General features: G+C 45.0%; 1 protein-coding gene across 1 annotated transcript in view; it reads left to right on the top strand.

The window, feature by feature from the left end:
• The window catches only part of MFN1 (mitofusin 1), a 28,055-nt gene extending 10,942 nt beyond the window's left edge, over window positions 1–17,113 (top strand). Inside the window, exons 7-18 of the mRNA XM_054166786.1 lie at window positions 448–555; window positions 1,273–1,426; window positions 1,554–1,621; window positions 5,569–5,690; window positions 7,754–7,880; window positions 8,477–8,581; window positions 10,345–10,447; window positions 11,376–11,605; window positions 12,107–12,262; window positions 12,742–12,938; window positions 14,133–14,267; window positions 15,566–17,113. Of these exons, the coding sequence (XP_054022761.1) occupies window positions 448–555; window positions 1,273–1,426; window positions 1,554–1,621; window positions 5,569–5,690; window positions 7,754–7,880; window positions 8,477–8,581; window positions 10,345–10,447; window positions 11,376–11,605; window positions 12,107–12,262; window positions 12,742–12,938; window positions 14,133–14,267; window positions 15,566–15,635 (1,575 nt within the window). The 3' untranslated portion in view covers window positions 15,636–17,113. The remainder of the gene's footprint in view (window positions 1–447; window positions 556–1,272; window positions 1,427–1,553; window positions 1,622–5,568; window positions 5,691–7,753; window positions 7,881–8,476; window positions 8,582–10,344; window positions 10,448–11,375; window positions 11,606–12,106; window positions 12,263–12,741; window positions 12,939–14,132; window positions 14,268–15,565) is intronic.
• The last annotated feature ends 2,065 nt before the right edge of the window (window positions 17,114–19,178 follow it).

The raw sequence follows: 19,178 nt of genomic DNA, 5'->3' as shown, positions 1-19,178 counted from the left end.
CCCTTTCAACCTCTAATGTATTGTGATACCATGCTAGTTGCAAACAAAATGAATAGAGGGCTAGAAGATGAAGTTTGGTGTTAGTAAAGTGAGAGAAGGAAAAGGAAAGACAGTGAATGACATGGTAGGCTTACAGAAAAAACAGACTTTATTTTCCAGTGGTTTCTAAAGTATTCTGGAAGTTTTCTTTGTATTTGTACCTGTTTTCAGAGGAGCTTGCAGTGTCTTTAGCTTTTAGCACTGGCATCAGTTTTAAGACAGTTAATGACTTTTGAACTAGCATAAGCCTTTTATTTTTCAATGTTGGTTGCCTGTGGGTTTTAATAGTAATGAAGTCTTTTTAATGAACTTGGTAAAAGCTGGACTAACTTTAGAACCTGTTACAGAAGAGTGCATGACTCTGGTTTGGATGTCTAGGAAGCTTTCTGTTTGTGATTTCTTTCTTAGGAAAAACACTTCTTCCATAAAGTGAACGAACGACTCTCCAAGCCAAACATCTTCATCTTGAATAATAGATGGGATGCCTCAGCATCAGAACCAGAATACATGGAAGATGTGAGTGACTTGGTGGCTCTTACTTGGACTGACCTTTTGAGAAAACCCCAGCTATGTAAAGAACAGGTCTGCCCATGCACAGCAGCATGCTAAGTTGATGGTGCCTAGGTGGTACAGTTATTACTCAGCTATTAATATATATGAAAATGCCAGCTTTGTTTTGTTGATAAAAGGATAAGTTACTTGCTCAGAAAATGGTTATAACTTATTCCTTGCTCAGAGTAAAACCCACACTGCAATCTAAACTACAATATGTGCAGGTGGGTAACACAATGGGAAGCCTCTTTTCAACCTTTTTCTTCCAGCTAAGCTTGTTTTAAGTCTTTGTATGACCTTTGCTGTCTGCAGCCTGATGGTGCAGATTATACACATTTGTGCATAGAGGAGCTGGCAAAGGGCAGCGTTAGATGACAGCAGTTCAGTGTTACCATCTCTTGCAGTGATTCTTTCTTAGCTCTGTGTGGGGAATGAAGCAGTTACCCAGTAACTGACTGACCCCTCTGGCGTGCATAAATGCAGGCTACTGTAGAAGAAAGTGCTGTTCCTTCCAGGGCTGTTGAAATGGGTACAAGCAGCTGCTACATCAGTAGGATTAGAAGGCATCTGCTGCCTAAGGGAACTGTCTTCTGACCCCTTCTTCTTTCTGACTCTGACATTCTGATTTGCTGATGGCTCTGGTTTTGCGTTTGTCTCACGAGCTTTTTGCCTCTTCCTCAGGTGCGCAGGCAGCACATGGAGCGCTGCTTGACTTTTCTAGTTGATGAGCTCAAGGTTATTGATCCTGTAGAAGCAAGGAATCGCATCTTTTTTGTTTCAGCAAAAGAAGTTCTGAGTGCCAGGAGGCAGAAGGCCCAAGGAATGCCAGAGGGTGGTGTGTAGGAACTCTTGATTTTCCTCAAATACAGAAAGAATGTCTTAAAACCTGATAAACAAAAATGTTTAAGATAGTCCCTGCTGTGAGATGTTGCTCTCTCCCTCATGGTCTGTGTGTTTCACAGGTGGAGCACTTGCTGAAGGATTTCAAACAAGATTGCAGGAATTCCAACATTTTGAGCAGATATTTGAGGTATTTATGATGGGCTTTGTAGACTGCCTCTTTGTTTGGGGTTTTTTTATGCAAAGGTTGCTTTTGCTTATGCTCAGCTTAATTTTACTGAACATTATTCCTGTTAAGAAGTGGAGGAGTATAAGGTATTCAAGCCATGTAAGAGTTTTGCCCTGTCTCTGGGCCCTCTTCATCTGTTCTCACCTTGAACCACAGGTAGTTATTGGAAAAAGACATGTTATACAGTGAGGGCAGGGACCAAAACTGGACTCTTGGCTCATGTTTTGAGACTTCAGCGTGCATATAGTCTCTATAAAACCACATGATGCTCTTGGGAAGGGGTGTATCCCTTAGAGCCATGAGCTGGTGAAATTTTGGGGGTATAGTAAGCCTTACTTTGTTCTGAAATTGTAGTGGTTTTTAATTACTGTAATTCAGGAAACCAAACAGTGAGAAAGTCTGTTTCACCAATGTAAATGTAAGTATTTACTTGCATTTTCAAAGCCAGAGTTTTGAAATTATCACCATTACCTACCTCTTAGCTCTGATACTCTGAACGTTAACACTGTTTTGCATCCTTGTTGCTGTACAGAATCTGTCCTTCACCCTCAGTCTTACCTATACTCATATTTGGAGTTTACAGTTTCTTCAGAAGTTGGACTGGCTAGAGAATTGAGTGTTTGTCTCAGGATCCATTTGTCTTACTGAATTTGATAACTCTTAATTAATTAAAGCCATTCTTGGATATGGCAACAAAGGCTAAGTCTGTGACAGCCCTGAATGGCCTTAAAGCAACTTTTTTCCCTCTTTCACCTTATCTGTTGCATTTGTTGCACACCTGACTCCTGCAGCAAGAGTGAATTCTGTAATGTTTGTCCTTGCTCAGCCTTGTTTCATGCTGAAGTCATAATGAACATCTTTGAATAGAAGGGTGATCACATCACTTCAAGAGCACGACAACATGAGCTAAATTAATACTGCCAAAGCCATTTAAGTTTTGAGTGTCTGATGTTGCAGCCTCTTTCATGTTCAGGTTTTGTGGGCAATTTCTAAGGCATTTTATTTGCTTTTAAAGCAAGGATGATACTTAAAAGGTTCACCAGGTCTGAAATCAAATCACTGTCACTTGAGCTGATAAAGTAACTGACTGACATCAGCATACTGTTGTTCATCAGTTATGTTTAGCAGCACTGGGCTATACCAGCTCATGTGTTACTGAAGAATATTGTTGATCAGGTGGAATTTTCTCTGTTCAGTCTGAAAAGGAAGTCCTATGTGGTGCCATGCTTTATGCACTGCTACACCAAATTCAGATGCTCTATAGCTGTGAGTACAACCTAAGCACTTCTGGCTCAAGTGCTTTGCATTTACTCTGTTTCGTGACAGAGGAGCTGCAGGTCCAAGGACTCTTGGATTACACCCCAGCCTGTGACAGGGGAGGGATGAGAGCACAGATGCTTCTGTCTGTCCTTGTCATACACACTGACCCCTTCCCTGCTTCACTCTGTCTTGCCTTTAGCACCTTGTCCCTGTTCAGGTTCCCTGCTCAGACTTTCCAAACATCTTTTGTCCAGTTCACATCTCTAAGGTATCTTGTCACTCCATTTATAAACCTATCATGTGTTCCATTTTCCCAGTGGCTATATCTGCTGGGTGTGCTCCTCCTGGATTCTCTCACCCTGCTTTAGTCTTCACTGAAATTGGGCAGTTCCTTCCTCTTCTCCATGGAGGCTGAGAAGAGGAACCCTTACTTCTCCAGTACTTCCACATTCCTGATTTTAGTATCAGTTCCCTGATGGGAAGGCTTGTTCATCCCAGGACTGATAGGAGTTCAGTATAGTGGGAGTCTAAGGAAATAATCTAGGAGCAACTCATCAGTGATAGTTTGCTGTGCTACAGGGAAAACTGAAAAGTTTTGTAACTACATTAATCTTGTAGACTTTTCTGTGAGAAGAAAAGGCATTCCAAAAATGTATGTTAGATGTTTTCTGTGCAAACCACAGGGTGTTTGAAGTTCCTCAGGGAAAAACTGGGCCACACATTACCAGACATGCTTGTAAACAGTGCTGAAATTGAGGCCTCAGAGCTTTGGGTGGTAGCTTTTAAAAGTGATGTCACTATGTATGTCAGCTGCATTACAGCAAAGGAAACAAAAAAGATCTGCAGCCTTAAAGCAAAGGGTTGAACTAGTGGATCAATTCTGAATTGTTATATATTGTGGAACAGCAGAAGCAGCCTGTGTCTTGCTTCTGAAGTTTTACAGTGAGAGACGCAGAAATGCCACATCAAAACAGCAGAGAAGTGCCTGCACAGTGCACTCTGTGCAGTAGTCCTTAGTGGACATTCTACCTAGAACCGACCCCCACTGTGCCTCAGACTGTAGTGTGTGCCAAGTTTCTTCAAAAGCTGGTAAAAGAAGTGGTGTGTGGAGGAGGAAAGCAGGGTGGAATAGTAATTGTGGCTGTAAAATGGAGTGAATAAGAGAGCCCAATTAGCATGCTACTGCAGAGTCCTTCCCTAGCGCTGCATGGGAATGTAGGAAGCTGGTGGCTTAAAGACTGCCTTGCTATACTGGAAGTGGGCTGGAAGGTAACTGGTTGGTTACACTGTTGAAACAGACCTTTTCCCTTTGTTTCAATAACTAACTAACTTACAGACTAACAGCAGAACTGCTGCTGTCCCCATCTTACCTTTCCCAGTTGTCTAACTAACCTTTGTGTTTCTCCTAGTGCTCTAACTTGGATTTTCTGATTGTGTTGTGAGTGACTGTCATCCTTTTACCTACCGCATACTAATGTTGGGAAGACTCTTTCCTCTGTGTCTAGCTCTTACAATGTGCTGATATTTATGAAACTCTGGCCTTTCATTGCTGATTTCTAGATCTGCTTCATCGAGGAACAGGGAATACATTTTACCCTTTTTCGTTTGTTTTACTTTAATCTATTATTTTTTACACAGCTGAGATTTGTTATTGCAGCCTAAGCTCAGGTCACAGGCAAGCCTTTCAAAAGCAACCCAAACCTGTTTGTGCTATGAGAGGAGCACCCACAGCTTGAGAACAGTTTCAAAACCCCATAGATATGCTCCAAGCAAACTAGCTGCTTGCTTGCTTTCTTCCCCTCAAACACGCAGCTGTTGCTACTGTGTGGTGGCTCAGTGCAGGCTGAATTCTGAAAGCATTTAATTGGCTGAGGAGGATGTGCAGTTGCTTGGGGGAAAAAAAAAAAAAAATCAAAGTCTTAATTTATGGCTTATAAATGGTTTGGTTTTGCCCAAATTGAATGTTTGCATATCTCTTCAGTCAGCATCTTGTGGATTCTGAATCGCTGTGCAATGTTCAAAATTGAAGACTGATTAGAAATTCTTTGGAGCATTCTCTACTCATTCATTTAACACTTCAATAATCTGCAAATAAGCTAATATTCTAAGGTCTGCTTAACAGCTCTTTTTTTTTTTTTTTCTTTTATCCTATGAGATAATCCTTGTTTCTTACTTCCAGTTGTATTTTGTTCCTGGATTTACATGAATGGGTTGAATTCTACTGACAGAACTGCTTCTCAAACCTCCTCATTTGCGTTGTAAGAAAACTCAGGCTGGGCAGCGTTGCCAGCACTCACCTTAGACATTTAGAATTCCGAGGGCAAGAGTTTGGAAAATTTTCTGGAGAGCTAGGCTTATCTTATGTGTTCATTTGAGTTTTCTTTTTTCCTTTCTTCACTCACTGTAGAAGAACCAAAACCTATGCACATTACTGTGAATGAACACGAAGGTGCAGATTTGCTGCTTCCAGGCTCACTTGAGATTTCAGTTCTGTTCTCTTTTAATTTCTGTTATACTTTCTCCCTTTTTCATTTCCCATTGTTTTTAAGTTCATGGTAAAACGAGCAGCATGTGCTTTCTGACAGTGAAATTCCTGACTTTGTTGGCATGGAATTGCAGTAATGTGTTGTGGCTTGGGCCCCTCGCAGGAGTGTATCTCGCAGTCAGCCGTGAAAACCAAGTTTGAGCAGCACACTATCAGAGCTAAACAGATAATAGACACTGTGAAAGACATTATGGACGCCATAAACGTGGCAGCAGCAGAGAAAAGGTAGGTGAAGGTCAGAGGGCTGTTTGGCTTTGGTTTATCCAGATCCTCTAAGGAGCCATTTCTGTGCTGGTGATTTTCTTGGGCAACTATGGACTTGAAAACTCACTTTTCTCGCTTGGTAAGAGACAGAGAATTTCTTTGCAGTGTCTTACTACTGTTCACTTGCACCTTTCAGTCTTGTCCTTGATCTGTGACTCCTGTGTAAGGACCTTGGTTTACTTGGTACTCTTTGTTGCTGTCTTGGTGACAAAGGCAGTCTGGGGGGGTTTGTTGTTGGGGTTTTTTGGTTGGTTGGTTTTTTCTTTCCAAAATACTGAGAATGTGAAGTTTTTTCTAGCTGTATCCAGCAGTTCAGAGGTGGTGTTTGGGCCTGCTTTACCAAAGTTGTTATGAACAGTACCACTGACAGAACACCTGGGAGGATGTAGACACTGTAATTTGCAAGGGATTAGAATACCATGAGGGATGAGAAGAGCCCAAGCTAACAGAAGCTTGGCCTCTGGCCCTTTCCAGATTGTATCCTTAAATATCTTTGTTCTCTCATGGCTCATGTAATCCTTTTTTAGGATTTAGTGCTAATGGCAGCAGCTCAAGTAGCCTGTCTGATGGTTTGATACATTCTTTGAGGTTTGCATATGGCTGGGTTTTTAATTTTGTCATGACCTCCTGTCTGTCTCATACATGGTGAAGTTGCTGTCACATTGAATCCTTTCCATCCATCTCCTTTCTGCCTCTGTTAATGGTGTGTCTTTATGTTTTCAACAGACTCCTCTGTGCCTGTCAAACACACTCATCCTCCTCAATGTCTCAGCTTTTACAAACTCTGTGTTGACATACTAATTTGTCTCACATTGTCAGATCCTATGAAAACTTGCTGGGAAATGTTGGAAAATACTCTGATGTTGTACTTCTTTCTGTCAGTCAACCTGCCAGAACCTGTGTAGTGACCCCTCTTAATCTGAATTGTTGTTGTGCTGACCCTTCAAGTGATAGCTGCTTCAGATTTCAAGCATTTGTTGCTTAAATGGTAGGCTGAGGACTTCTGAAAAGAGTTGTTTGTGACAAGGTTGGTTTCTGCTGCCTCCCTTCTGCTTTGCAGGGTCATCAGACCCATGTCAGTGTTAAGGAGTAGTTGAGTGGTGCTGGTGAGCAGCAGTAGGATAGTTTGATCAGATTTAGCCTTATTAATTATTATTTATTTTCTTTTAAAATGAGGGTAGGCAAAGTATTAAAGGGTCCCTGGTTTCCCCCCGCCAGTTTTACTTGTAATTATGTACTCTAAATGCTGGGTTTTGTCACGACATCAAAAGGCAGTGATTTGAGGTACATTTGATTAGTGCAGCCTCTAAATGTGCCTGGAAGTTTCATACCTGTACTGCAGCCAGGCTGAAGCAGTTGATCTGCTTTGTTGAGCCAGCATCACTTTGGGTTATTTTTGGCTGGTCAGTGAACCATCAGCCAGGTAGTCCTTGCCTGGTTGTGGGGCTTGTGTCATCTAAGTGCCGGGTTCTACACATTGGCCACAACAACCCCGTGCAGTGCTTCAGGCTGGGGTCAGAGTGGCTGGAGAGTGGCCAGGCAGAGAGGGACCTGGGGGTGCTGGTTGGTAGTAGGCTCAACATGAGCCAGCAGTTTGCCCAGGTAGCCAAGAAGGCCAAAGGCACCCTGGGCCTGTATCAAGCACAGTGTGTCCAGCAGGAGTAGGGAAGTGATCAGCACTGGTGAGGCTGGATGTTAGGAGGAAGTTCTTTATAGAAAGAGTGACTGGCCATTGGAATGTGCTGCCCAGGGAGGTGGTGGAGTCACCATCACTGGAGGCGTTTAGGAAGAGACTGGATGGGGTGCTTGGTGCCATGGTTTAGTTGAGTTGATAGTGTTGGGTGATAGGTTGGACTCGATCTCAAAGGTCTCTTCCAACCTGGTTAACTCCTATTCTATTCTATTCTATTCTATTCTATTCTATTCTATTCTATTCTATTCTATTCTATTCTATTCTATTCTATTCTATTCTATCACTGGGAGAATACCTGCTGGTGATGGTGGTTTCCCTTGTGCTGTGTCAGAGTCCATTCAATGGAGGAGCGAGAAGATCAGAAGGACAGGCTGGACTTCGTTCGAAATCAGCTGAACATTTTGACAGAGGATACTAAGGAGAAGATCAAACGTGTCACTGAGGAGGTAGAAAACAAGGTAAGGAATGGCAGTGTGAAAAACCTCCCTGATTCAAGTGCCATCTCTTCTGTCAGGTAGCTCCTTTAGGTTGCCACCCATCTCATGAAGTATGTTTGAAGTGTTCCTTTGCCAGTGTTAAAAACCAAAGGAAATAAGCCCTTCACAATGGCTGTCCTGACTGGTGGGTAACTAACTACTGGTAGAGTACATAGAATAGAATAGAATTAACCAGGTTGGAAAAGACCTTTGAGATCGAGTCCAACCTATCACCCAGCACCATCTTATCAACTAAACCATGGCACCAAGTGCTTCATCCAGTCCCCTCTTAAACATCTCCAGTGATGGTGACTCCACCAGCTCCCTGGGCAGCACATTCCAATGGCCAATCTCTCTTTCTGTGAAGAACTTCTTCCTAACATCCAGCCTAAACCTCCCCTGGTGCAGCTTGAGGCTGTGTCCTCTTCTTCTGGTGCTGGTTGCCTGGGAGAAGAGACCAACCCCCACCCGACTACACCCTCCCTTCAGGTTGCCCATGGCTCAGTGCAGTGATCTATTCTCACTTTGGGTGGAAAAAGTAGGAGAAACATTCTAATGTATTTACTGCATCCTTCCAGGTCTCCTCCGCCATGACCGATGAGATTTGCCGACTTTCGGTTTTAGTTGATGAATTTTACTCTGATTTTCACCCCTCTCCACAAGTCCTGAAGCTCTACAAGGCAGTAAGTTTTCTTGTGGTGTTTGAAGCCAGGTTCTTTGTCTTTCCTTTAATGTCTTCTTGTCTTTTCATAATTTGCATAGCACTTTCTGTGGCACTTCACATAAGCCTTGCAGGATTTTTGCTTTCTGACACGGGTGCGTCTCTGCCTACCAAAAACTGGAAAAGGTTGAAAGTATTACAGAATCACAGAATGTTAAGGGCTGGAAGGAAAGAGCATCTAGTCCAACCCCCCTGCCAGAGAAGGCTCACCTATAGCAGATGGCACAGGAGCATATCCAGGCAGGTCTCACGTATCTCAGGAGAAGGAGACTCCACAATCCCCCTGGGTAGCCTGTTCCAGTGTCACCCTCACAGCGAGGGGAAAAAAATTTCCTCATTTTCCTGATTTTTCCTCATTTCCTCAAAATTTTCCATGGAGCTTCCTATGCCTCAACTTCCACCTCTTGCCCCTTGTCCTGTGGTTGGGCATCACCGAGAAGAGCCTGACTCCATCCTCTTGGTGCTCACCCTTTACATATTTATAAACGTTAATGAGGTGACTCACCCCTTAGTCTCCTCCAAGCTGAAGAGCCCCAGCTCCCTCAGTCTCTCCTCATAAGGAAGATGTTCCACTCCCTCCCTTCATTTTTGTGGCTCTGTGCTGGACTCTTTCAAGCAGTTCTCTGTCCTTCTTGAAGTGAGTGGCCCAGAACAGCACATTGCTCTTGTGGCCAAGTAGGTCAGTGCCATTTTGGGGTGTATTAGAAAAGGTGTGGTCAGCAGTTCAAGAGAAGTTCTCCTTCCCTCTCTTCTGCCCTGGTGAGGCTGCATCTGGAGTATTGTGTCCAGTTCTGGACCATTCAGTTCAAGGAGGACAGAGCACATTGCTCTTGTGGGCATATTTTCTGCTTACTCTTTGGAAAGAAACTGGTTTCTGTTTCAGCCCTGTTTTGACTGCTGAAACTGACGTCCTGATTGGTGCTCTTCACTTCTGGTAAATCAAAGACCTTACATTAACCATTTTCACTACTCCTAAAATGAAATAGACCCAGAAATGTAATCCACTTGCAAATAGCCAACACTTTATGGAGTGTTTTATTTATTTTAGGAGGAAAAAAGGTGCAGTTTTAATTAAACTTCTATAAACTCTTTTCCAAGCATAGTGCTTTACAGGAGCATACACCTCTAAGTGTTTACCTCTTACACTCAGACTTTGCTGCTGCTGAGTAAGTGCTGTGAGGTTTATCTTTGTGGAGAGCAGTGAAATTGGCTCCCACAAATGCCAACAGTAAAGGCTCTGCAGGGCAGCCTGGTGGTGATGTGCTTTTCAGTGTCAGCTTAGTGAAAAGAAAGGCTTTTCCATGTGCCTTTTAATAACTGCAGTCCTGGAGAAATCATTCCTGTGTCACTTTGATGAGGCTTGGTGTTTCCATGGTAACATTCTTTTCTTCCCACTGTAAATAACAATGCTTAGTGCTTAACATATCTCTGCTCTGTGCAATGTAAGAGACACTGGAACAGGTTGCCCAGGGAGGTGGTGGAAGCCCCATCCCTGGAGGTTTTCAAGGCCAGGCTGGATGTGACTCTCAGCAACCTGATCTAGTGTGAGGTGTCCCTGCCCATGGCAGGGCGGGGTTGGAGCTAGATGATCCTTGAGGTCCTTTCCAACCCTAACAATTCTGTGATTCTATAAGCAAATAGAAATGGAGGAGTGTCTGTTCTTTGTGATAGGAATTGATTAGCTAAACAGAAATTGAGGAGTGTCTGTTCTTCCTAATACTTCAGGAGCTGAACAAACATATAGAAGATGGTTTGGGAAGGAACCTGGCCGACCGCTGCTCCAGTGAAGTCAATCAGTCCATGCATCAGTCACAGCAGGAGATGATTGGTAAGCTGAGGAAGGAGCCATGTGGAGACTTTTTTACTTTAGATGAAGACAGTTTCAGGAACCTTACCTTTAAAAGGATTTTCTTTCTGATGGTGATTTAACATTAACACTATGAAATGATAAAGGAGAAGCCATCCTGAGTGTCTGGTCAGCTTAGTTGGCAAGTAGCAGCTGCTTGGGGAAAGGAGCAGTGAACCAGGGTAAATATAGTAATTCTTTCCCTGATCTAGGGACCTCTGGGCCAAGAGGCTGCTTCTGGGTTAATGGCTTAAGTTTAATGCTTTTATAAAACCCATTTAAACTTTTGGCTTCCACAAGGTGGAAATACACCAACAGGTGAAATACACCAACTGTTAGGTAATGTTTTGGCAGTGTGATCCTCTCCATGGGTCCCTCCACATTTTGAGTGCAAAACATGAGTTTCACAAAGTATTTGTGCACTCCATTCCTTTCTTTCTTATTGTTTTTTTGTCTTTAATAAGCACTAACTTTCCACATAGCCATACTTTATGCATAGCCATATCTCTCTGCTGATCTGCTTCTGGTAATGAAAGATTCAGAGCAAGGTCATGGAATTATGGGAAGCCTTTTTTTCAACTCAGGAAGCAAAGTTTCCTAAGAACATCTTTTTCTTGGTCCAGCCCTACCTTCTGACAGTAGAGGTCTTCCAGTTAATTTGACTTCTTTTTTTTTTCCCCAGTGCTTTCTCTTGAGTTCATTTTGCATGGCTGTTATCTTTAATCAGAGCAAGAAATTGCCTCCTCTAGTGATGCTGGTAAAATTCCCACTGATTGTACAGATCAATGGGTTGGTCAGTTTAGATTCCCGTGCTTCACAAAGTGGCTCAGCAGTACAAGGATGCTACTTGTGAATATGCTGTGAAGCTTTTTAACCTTAACTCATCTCTCCTGTTCTGTTTGATTTCTAGAAAACCTGAAACCTTTGTTGCCTTCTGGTGCTCAGAATCAGCTCCACTTGCTAATTCCCTGCAGGAAGTTTGACCTTAGCTATGATCTGAACTGTCACAGTCTGTGTGCAGATTTTCAAGAGGATATCATGTTCCATTTTTCCTTGGGGTGGACTTCACTTGTAAACCGTTTCTTGGGTCCTAAGCAAGCTCAGAAAGTACTGTTGGGACTGGCAGACCCAAACATACAAGTGAGTGCCTCAGAGACTGACATACAGGTGCCCTGTTTTACCTTGATGAGAATATCTTGGGGTTTATTGTGTTTGCCTTGACTGCTGACACACTCGTTGCACGCTTGCCCCCAGTCCCTTCATGTGGTGTATTTTTGGTGAGGATTGTTTTTATTGGATTATATTCAGGGTTAGAATGGAACAAAAAAAACCCCTTCCCTAAACGTTCTGCAGCCATTACCTGAGTTTTGTTCTCCTTTGGATTGAGCCCTTTGGGTGACCTTTTCACCTGTAACTTCCGGATGCTTACGGCAGGGCCAGTCCTGCGTAGGACCCTTATGCTAACCCAGTCCCTTGTTGGGCAAGGAAATGTCAAAACCTCAGGAGCATTGTTTAGATTCCTGTGCTGAAGAGTTTCCTCTAAGCAAATCAGACCCTGAATGTATGAAAATAAAAGCGAAGCAGCCTGCTTTGTGGTTCCCTAATGCTTGTTAATCAGGCTGCCATATTCCACTCTTCTAGATCCCTGGTCCTTTAGCTACCACCCCATCTGCTGCCAGCCTGCCTGCCATAACTCCAGAGAGTGTCCCACACGATGATTTTGTGGTTCCTTTGGTCATGAGTTTAGCTTCACTGACGTCCCGGACCTCCATGAGCATCATCGTGGTTGGCGGAGTGGCAAGTAGCATAGCAAGGGTCACAGTACTGGAAGGGGTGGCAGAGCCTGAGCTGGGCTTTCCTGTTTGGGGTGCAACATGAAGCCATGGAACAGAGTTGGTAACACTGGGCTGGATGAGTGCTGTAAAGCACACTGCAATCAGTGTGTACCGAGATAATTAGTCTCAGTTGGACATACTGTCTACGCTGTATGTCTGTGTTTGGCTCCTGAATTAAAGGGTGATTTGGTGGTGCCTCATTTGGTCTGGATTTAGTGGGAGCTTTGCTTTTTCATGAAAAGCAGTGAGGCTTCTGTTCTCCATGCTGCTGGAGTGCCAGCTCATTTGAATACAGCTGCACTGCTCTGCAATAGTCACCATCCATTTTCTTAAGACTGGTCTGGTGAAGGGGCCGTGAAGATGATTAAAAATGGGTGGAATTAGATTTTGATTCTGTAGGAGCAATTTACTTAAGCTAATTAAGACTCTTCTTTGTTTCAGATTTGGAGAACAGTAGGCTGGAAACTCATCTCTGTGTCCTTAAGCATGTATGGGCTGTTGTATCTGTACGAGAGACTCACCTGGACCACTAGAGCAAAAGAGAAAGCCTTTAAACAGCAGTTTGTCAACTATGCTACTGAAAAACTGCAGATGATTGTCAGCCTTACAAGTGCTAATTGCAGCCATCAGGTGCAGCAGTGAGTATCACGCTGCTGTTTCCCCTCACTAGTGTCGGCTCGGTGCTGTGGTGCTCTGGGAGTGAGGACTGGCTGTACAGGGTGTGGGGAGGCAGCTTTAGTGTCCTTGGGCATCGGTTATGAGGGAGTTTTAAAGGCCAGTACTCGTGTCTCTCTGTGCATGTGTAAGAGGTAGTCTGAGATGTAGGCTTTCGTTGTCCACCACTTTACTTTGAAGACTTGGGAGTTTGCTTGGTCTCAGTGGAGGCTGAATTGATGCTTTTAGATTGGCATTGAATCAGCCCTTTAATGGTGGTGAGCATTTGTGCTGCCTGAAGTCCTGCACTGCAGAAGAGGAGCTTAAGAGCCTTGTCTGAACTGTTCCATTTTTTGTGTGTCTTTTCCTCGAATGCTTTTTCCCCTGTCTCTGCAAAGTAATGTCTGGGTGATTGTCTTCCTCAGCTTCTCCTGTTGAAACTGTTTTGATTATTATTTCAGAAAATGAGGCCTGCTAAATGAGACCTCTAACCCCCAGGGTGCAGAACACCTCTCCTGTGTAGCCCAGGGAATACTTTACTAATACAAAGTTCAGCTTCAGCAGAAGAAAGAGAATCATCCCTGTGTCCAGCAGCTGTGTGTCTCTGTGAGGACATGGAAAAGCTGGACTCAAACCAAGGCTCCAGTGAGGTGAAGTAGAGAGGAGAGGAGATGGGAGAGCCTGGTTGCTGGCCCCAGGGTGGTAATGGGTTGTTTGTTTTTTTGTCCTTTGTGTAAGGAGGAGTCTTGGAACTCAGGATGGGAGAATGTGGCTGAAGATGCAAGTAGGATTGGTGGCCTCGCCAAGTCTGGGGCACTCTTCACCCTGCAAGGTGCTCATGTCCCATGAGCGCTCAGCACGGCCTGGGGAGCCCTTGGCTGCTCCAGCACCTGTGCTGTCAGAGGCCCCATCTCAGACTTGTACTTCATGATGCTCAATCAAAAATTGCCAGACATGCTGTTGGCATAGACTGAGGTGCACTTTGTGTGTTTCTAGCTTCTTTTTTATACCAAACCCCACATAATGCTCCTGCTTTCTGCTGTTCTGTAACCCCTCAGCAGCTGGAGACTGATTGCTGTGTCCTACTGCACACTGCACTGCCACGTGGTTTTTATTTACATTCCTTTTTGTGGCAGAGGCTTCTGTGAACCCTGATTGCAAACTTGTTTTCCCTTTAGGGAAATGGCCACTACCTTTGCTCGGCTCTGCCAGCAGGTGGATATTACCCAGAAGAACCTGGAGACAGAAATTGCCAGGCTTTCCAAAGAGATAGATCAGCTGGAGAACATACAGAGCAGCTCCAAGCAGCTACGGTAAGCCTGGGTGTGAGTGGCCACAAGCACATTCAGCATGCTTGGTGCTTGCTGTTGCTTAGAAGTCAAGATGAGGTAGGCAGGGCCGCAGAAGGGTGTGCAGCAGAACCTGTTTACTCTACAGCTGAACAGCTTTGGTTAAGGTAAATGAGTGTGTGCTTCTACCTGGGTGAATGAGCCAAGCTCCAAAAATATTTCTTAGAACCATAGAATTGTTAGGGTTGGAAGGGACCTCAAGGATCATCCAGCTCCAACCACCCTGCCTGGTCTTAACCTCCAGGACATGAGGCTTCCACCACCTCCCTAGACAACCTGTTTCAGTGTCTCATCACCCTCATGGGGAAGAACCTCTTCTAACATCCAATCTGAATCTACCCATTTCTATTTTTGTTCCATTCCCCCTAGTCCTATCATTGCCTGACACCCTAAAACGTCCCTCCCCAGCTTTCTTGTAGGCCCCCTTCACATACTGGAAGGCCACAATAAGGTCTCCTCGGAGCCTCTTCTTCTCCAGACTGAACAGCCCCAACTCTCTGTCTCTCCTCACAGGAGAGGTGCTCCAGCCCTCTGATCATCCTCGTGGCCCTTCTCTGGACACACTCCATCTTGAACCATATTTATCTTTTTATTGTATGGGAGAGATGGCTTTCTCAAGAATAATAATCTTCTCTAGGTGAATTAGGGTGGCACCTTCCCAAGGAACTCTCCCCACGGGACATCCCAGAGCAGCTGTACTCTGAGTTATTTAGTGCGGTGTTCTTTTCTAGTGCCAGCTGTAGGTGCTTACAGAAGGGAGACTTCCAGCTATTGGTGATCTGGGGACTGAGGAGCAGCATCAGCCTCTTCCATGCTTTTTTCCCTGCTGTAAACCTGCCCTGGCCGTAGACTGCCCCTTGGCCTTTGGGTGTTGAAGACCACAATCGGATGAAGGTCTAGCCCCGCAGTGTGCACCCCATAGCATGGTGTGCCCCTGTGTGTGAGGAACCCTGCTGGCTGCCCTCTGTGCAATTGCAGAACCTCTCCCAAGTTCAGCACTGAAAGGAGAGGCCAGAACCAGGGAGGTCCCAAGTGGACCCTACACAGCCTTTGGGGAAAAGGAGACGTAAGGCAGATGGATGTCTGGCAGCATTCCGCTGCCTCATCCCATTCTTGCAACCTCAGGGGCTCTAGCCAGAGAACGTCTTTAGTTTTTCTTAGTGCTGTGGGTTTCAGAACTAGAGGAGTAGAAATGAAGAGTGATGTGGATTGTGCAGTGTTCCTGCACAGAAGTCAGTGCCTTGCTTTTGTTTGTGTTGCAGCAATAAAGCTGTTCACCTGGAGAACGAGCTGGATCGCTTCACAAAGCATTTTCTTCAAAAGAGTAAATAGAGCCTGCTGGCCACCTTCCCTGGGGATCCTTTCTAGGACAAAGTAGAACATTTTACAGATGATGCTTCTCCTCTGTGGAGTCACATGAAATGATTTCTATTTCACCTGTTACTTTGATTTACCCTTGTTAATGATTGTCAAACTTGGATTCTGGTGGTGAGCCCTCCTGAAGAGCTGTGGTACCCTGAGTGTTACGTTTCTTTTGCAGATTTTGGGTTAAAAATTACCTTTAAACACTAAATTTCTTTGGGCACTTGACAATAAAACCCCAAATCCTTATTGGTTTTCCTTAGTATTTAGCAGTGGTGAGTCTCACTTCCTGGCATCCAGGAGTTTACGCAGGGAGGATGCTGCTTTTCCATGTGTCTTTGTTTAATGAACTCTAGCATGGGGAAAGGGCTCCTGACCTGTTCTGAAAGCAAGTGGAATTGTGCTGAGCAGCAGTTCCTCATCTAGAAATGGAAGTGAAAGATGGCAAGAGACTGCAGAGCATTCACTGATGAAGGGCAGTAGGCTCTGGTTTCCCCTCTTGCTACCACCCTGGGACAAGATGGCACCGATGAAGTAAAAATAAACCTATTTCAACAAGCTTTTCAGATTGCTTGCAGTTGTTCTAGTGGTGAAATGGTCATTTGCCCATGAGAGCAGGTGAGCTGCAGGTGTCACTGCCACCATGCTAGTGTCCAGGCAGAAGGGTGTGTGCTGAGCAGATGGCCTTGCCTGAAGCTTTGCAGGTTGGGCAGGGAAGCTTTAGGTGTCAGGCTTGACCTTGAGTTACTACTGCTAGCTTCACAGAGCAGAGAGGCTGGGTTTGACACTTCTTACTCCTGCAATATCCTGAGCAGTCCCTTGGTTCTGCTGTAGACCAGCTGCCTTCTAGGTGAGAGCTAAGGCAAGGGTGCTGGAGTTTTACCTCTGCTCACCTCCAGCAATGCAAAGCCTCTTTTTAAGCAGACCCTTTTTGCTGTTGCCATCTGCAGTCATTCACCACCTGCTTTTTCTAACGAGACTTTTTCAAAGTAACTTATTTTAAAAGAGAGTCTTTTCAGAGTATTTATATATTTTTATGGAAGCAGTAACCCAACTAAATGAAATACTCAACTTTAGGCTGTGGGGACTGGCTGTTTTCTGTAAACAAGGGCTATCCTCAAAGGAAAGAGATGAAAAATGTAATGCCAGAGGCAGGTGATTCTTTGAAGAGTAGGAAGGCTGTTTTCACCACACTGTATTTTGGTCTTTGTTCCTGACCATGCCAGCACAAAGCATGGCTCTCCTGGACCTTTCTGTAGCAATGTGCATGTGGAATCTCAAGGGATGGGAGGCAAACTGTGAAACACAAAACCGAGTGACAGCCCAGGCTTCGTGTATGTGAAGTTCCAGATGTGTATGAATGCTCCCCTGCTGGAGCATTTCATGGATGTTGCATAAAGATAAAACTTTACCTGCATGTGTCCTACAGTTATTTATTAAAAAACAATGCAACCCCTTTGCTCCAGTTAAGTTATTTGGCAGCTGACTTGAGGCTCTCCTAGCTGTGATGCGTGTCCAGGACAGGACACCACTGCTGAGGAGGAATTGAAGCAGCTTCTTCATGCAGCAGACAAGCAAGCTCAAGCTGTGCACCCCACACAGCAGTACTGTTATAGTTTGGTTTTGGAGAACATTAATGCTGCAGATTCAAAAAAGAAAGATGGGAAAGGGGTCTGCCCCTGACAGGGGTGTGGCTGTTGTGTAACAGCAGTTCTGAAACGGAGAATCAAGGAGCGTTCCACTTCCAGCTCACTTCATAGACTCATAGAATTGTCAGGGTTGGAAAGGACCTCAAGGACCATCCCGTTCTAACCCTCCCTGACAGAGGCAGGGACACTTTCAACTGGATCAGGTTGCCTGTCCTTAAAAAATTCCAGGGATAGGGCTTCCCTCACCTCTTTGGGTAACCCTTTTCTAGTGTCTCACCACTCACTTCACACCTCCTACCTTTCTCAGGCAAAAAACACACAAAGACATAATTGTTTGACTTCATACTTACACAGTTGTTTCATAGACTCATTAAGGTTGGAAAGGATGTTGAAAATCAGTCCAACCATGACCCAACTACCCCATCTACATGCTTCCTGAACACCTCCGGGGTGGAGCCTCCCTGGGCAGCCTGATCCAGTGCCTCACCCCTCTTTCAGTAACTTTTTTCCCAACGTCCAATCTAACCCTTACCTGGCACAACTTCAGCCCATTTCCTCTTGTCTTACTGGTTAGGTGGGAGAAGAGACCAAATCCAGCCTCGCTCCACCCTCCTTTCACATTGTTGTAGAGAGCAATAAGATCTTCCTTTAGCCTTTTCTTCTGCAGACTAAACCACCCCAGCTCCCTCAGCTGCCCCCCATATGGTACCTTCCATGCCCCTCACCAGCTTCATTGCTCTGGACACATGCCAGGACCTCAAGATCTTCCGTACACTGTGGTGCCCAGAACTGAATGCAGTACTTGTACTGTGGCCTCAACAGTGCTGATCACTTCCCTACTCTTGCTGGACACACTGTGCTTGATACAGGCCCAGGATGCCTTTGGCCTTCTTGGCCACCCGGGCATGAAGCTGGCTCACGTTCAGCTGGCCATCCACCAGCACCCCCAGCCCCTTCCAGGGGTCTCATTCAGAGGGGCAGTTCCCTCCTGCTGTTTCACTTAGAATAGAATAGAATAGAATAGAATAGAATAGAATAGAATAGAATAAACCAGGTTGGAAGAGACCTTCAAGATCATCATGTCCAACCTATCATCCAACACCACCTAATCAACTAAACCATACAACCAAGCAGCCTGTCAAGCCTCGCCCTGAACACCCCCAGCGACGGAGACCCCACCACCCCCTCAGGCAGCCCATTCCAGTGGGCAACCACTCTCTCTGTGTAAAAGTTCCTCCTAACCTCCAGCCTAAACCTCCCCTGACGCAGCCTGAGACTGTGTCCTCTTATTCTGGTACTGGTTGCCTGGGAGAAGAGACCAACCTCTGCCTCACTACAACCTCCACTCAGGTAGTTGTAGAGAGCAGTAAGGTCACCCCTGAGTCTCCTCCTCTCCAGGCTAAGCAACCCCAGCTCCCTCAGTCTCTCCTCACAGGGCTTGTGCTCCAAGCCCCTCACCAACCTTGTTGCCCTTCTCTGGACACGCTCCAGCAAGTCAACATCCTTCCTTAAGCTGAGGGGCCCAGAACTGGACACAGTACTCAAGGTGTGGCCTAACCAGTGCAGTGTACAGGGGCAGAATGACCTCCCTGCGCAGACACAGGACCTGGTTGGAGGTAGGGCTGGTCTAGCCCACTGTCACAGGAAGAAGCTTGAGCCATAGGACAGGGGCCATTACAGCTGCAATGAAACGTTCAGAGGTGAGGCAATCTGGTTAAAAGCACTTGTTTATTGGTTACAATATCAACTCATGGCAACATCTTTCACTGAGCCACTGTACAAATACAAAGAAAAAAGATCCATCGTGGGAAAAAAAAAAGAACAAAAGAAGCAGCTATAAACAAGAGTTCATAGCAAGGGATTT

Source organism: Dryobates pubescens, chromosome 13, assembly GCF_014839835.1.
Source record: "Dryobates pubescens isolate bDryPub1 chromosome 13, bDryPub1.pri, whole genome shotgun sequence".
Taxonomy (NCBI): Eukaryota; Metazoa; Chordata; class Aves; order Piciformes; family Picidae; genus Dryobates; species Dryobates pubescens.
The sequence above is the reverse complement of the archived record's forward strand: the minus strand, read 5'-3'. Positions and strand labels throughout refer to the sequence as shown.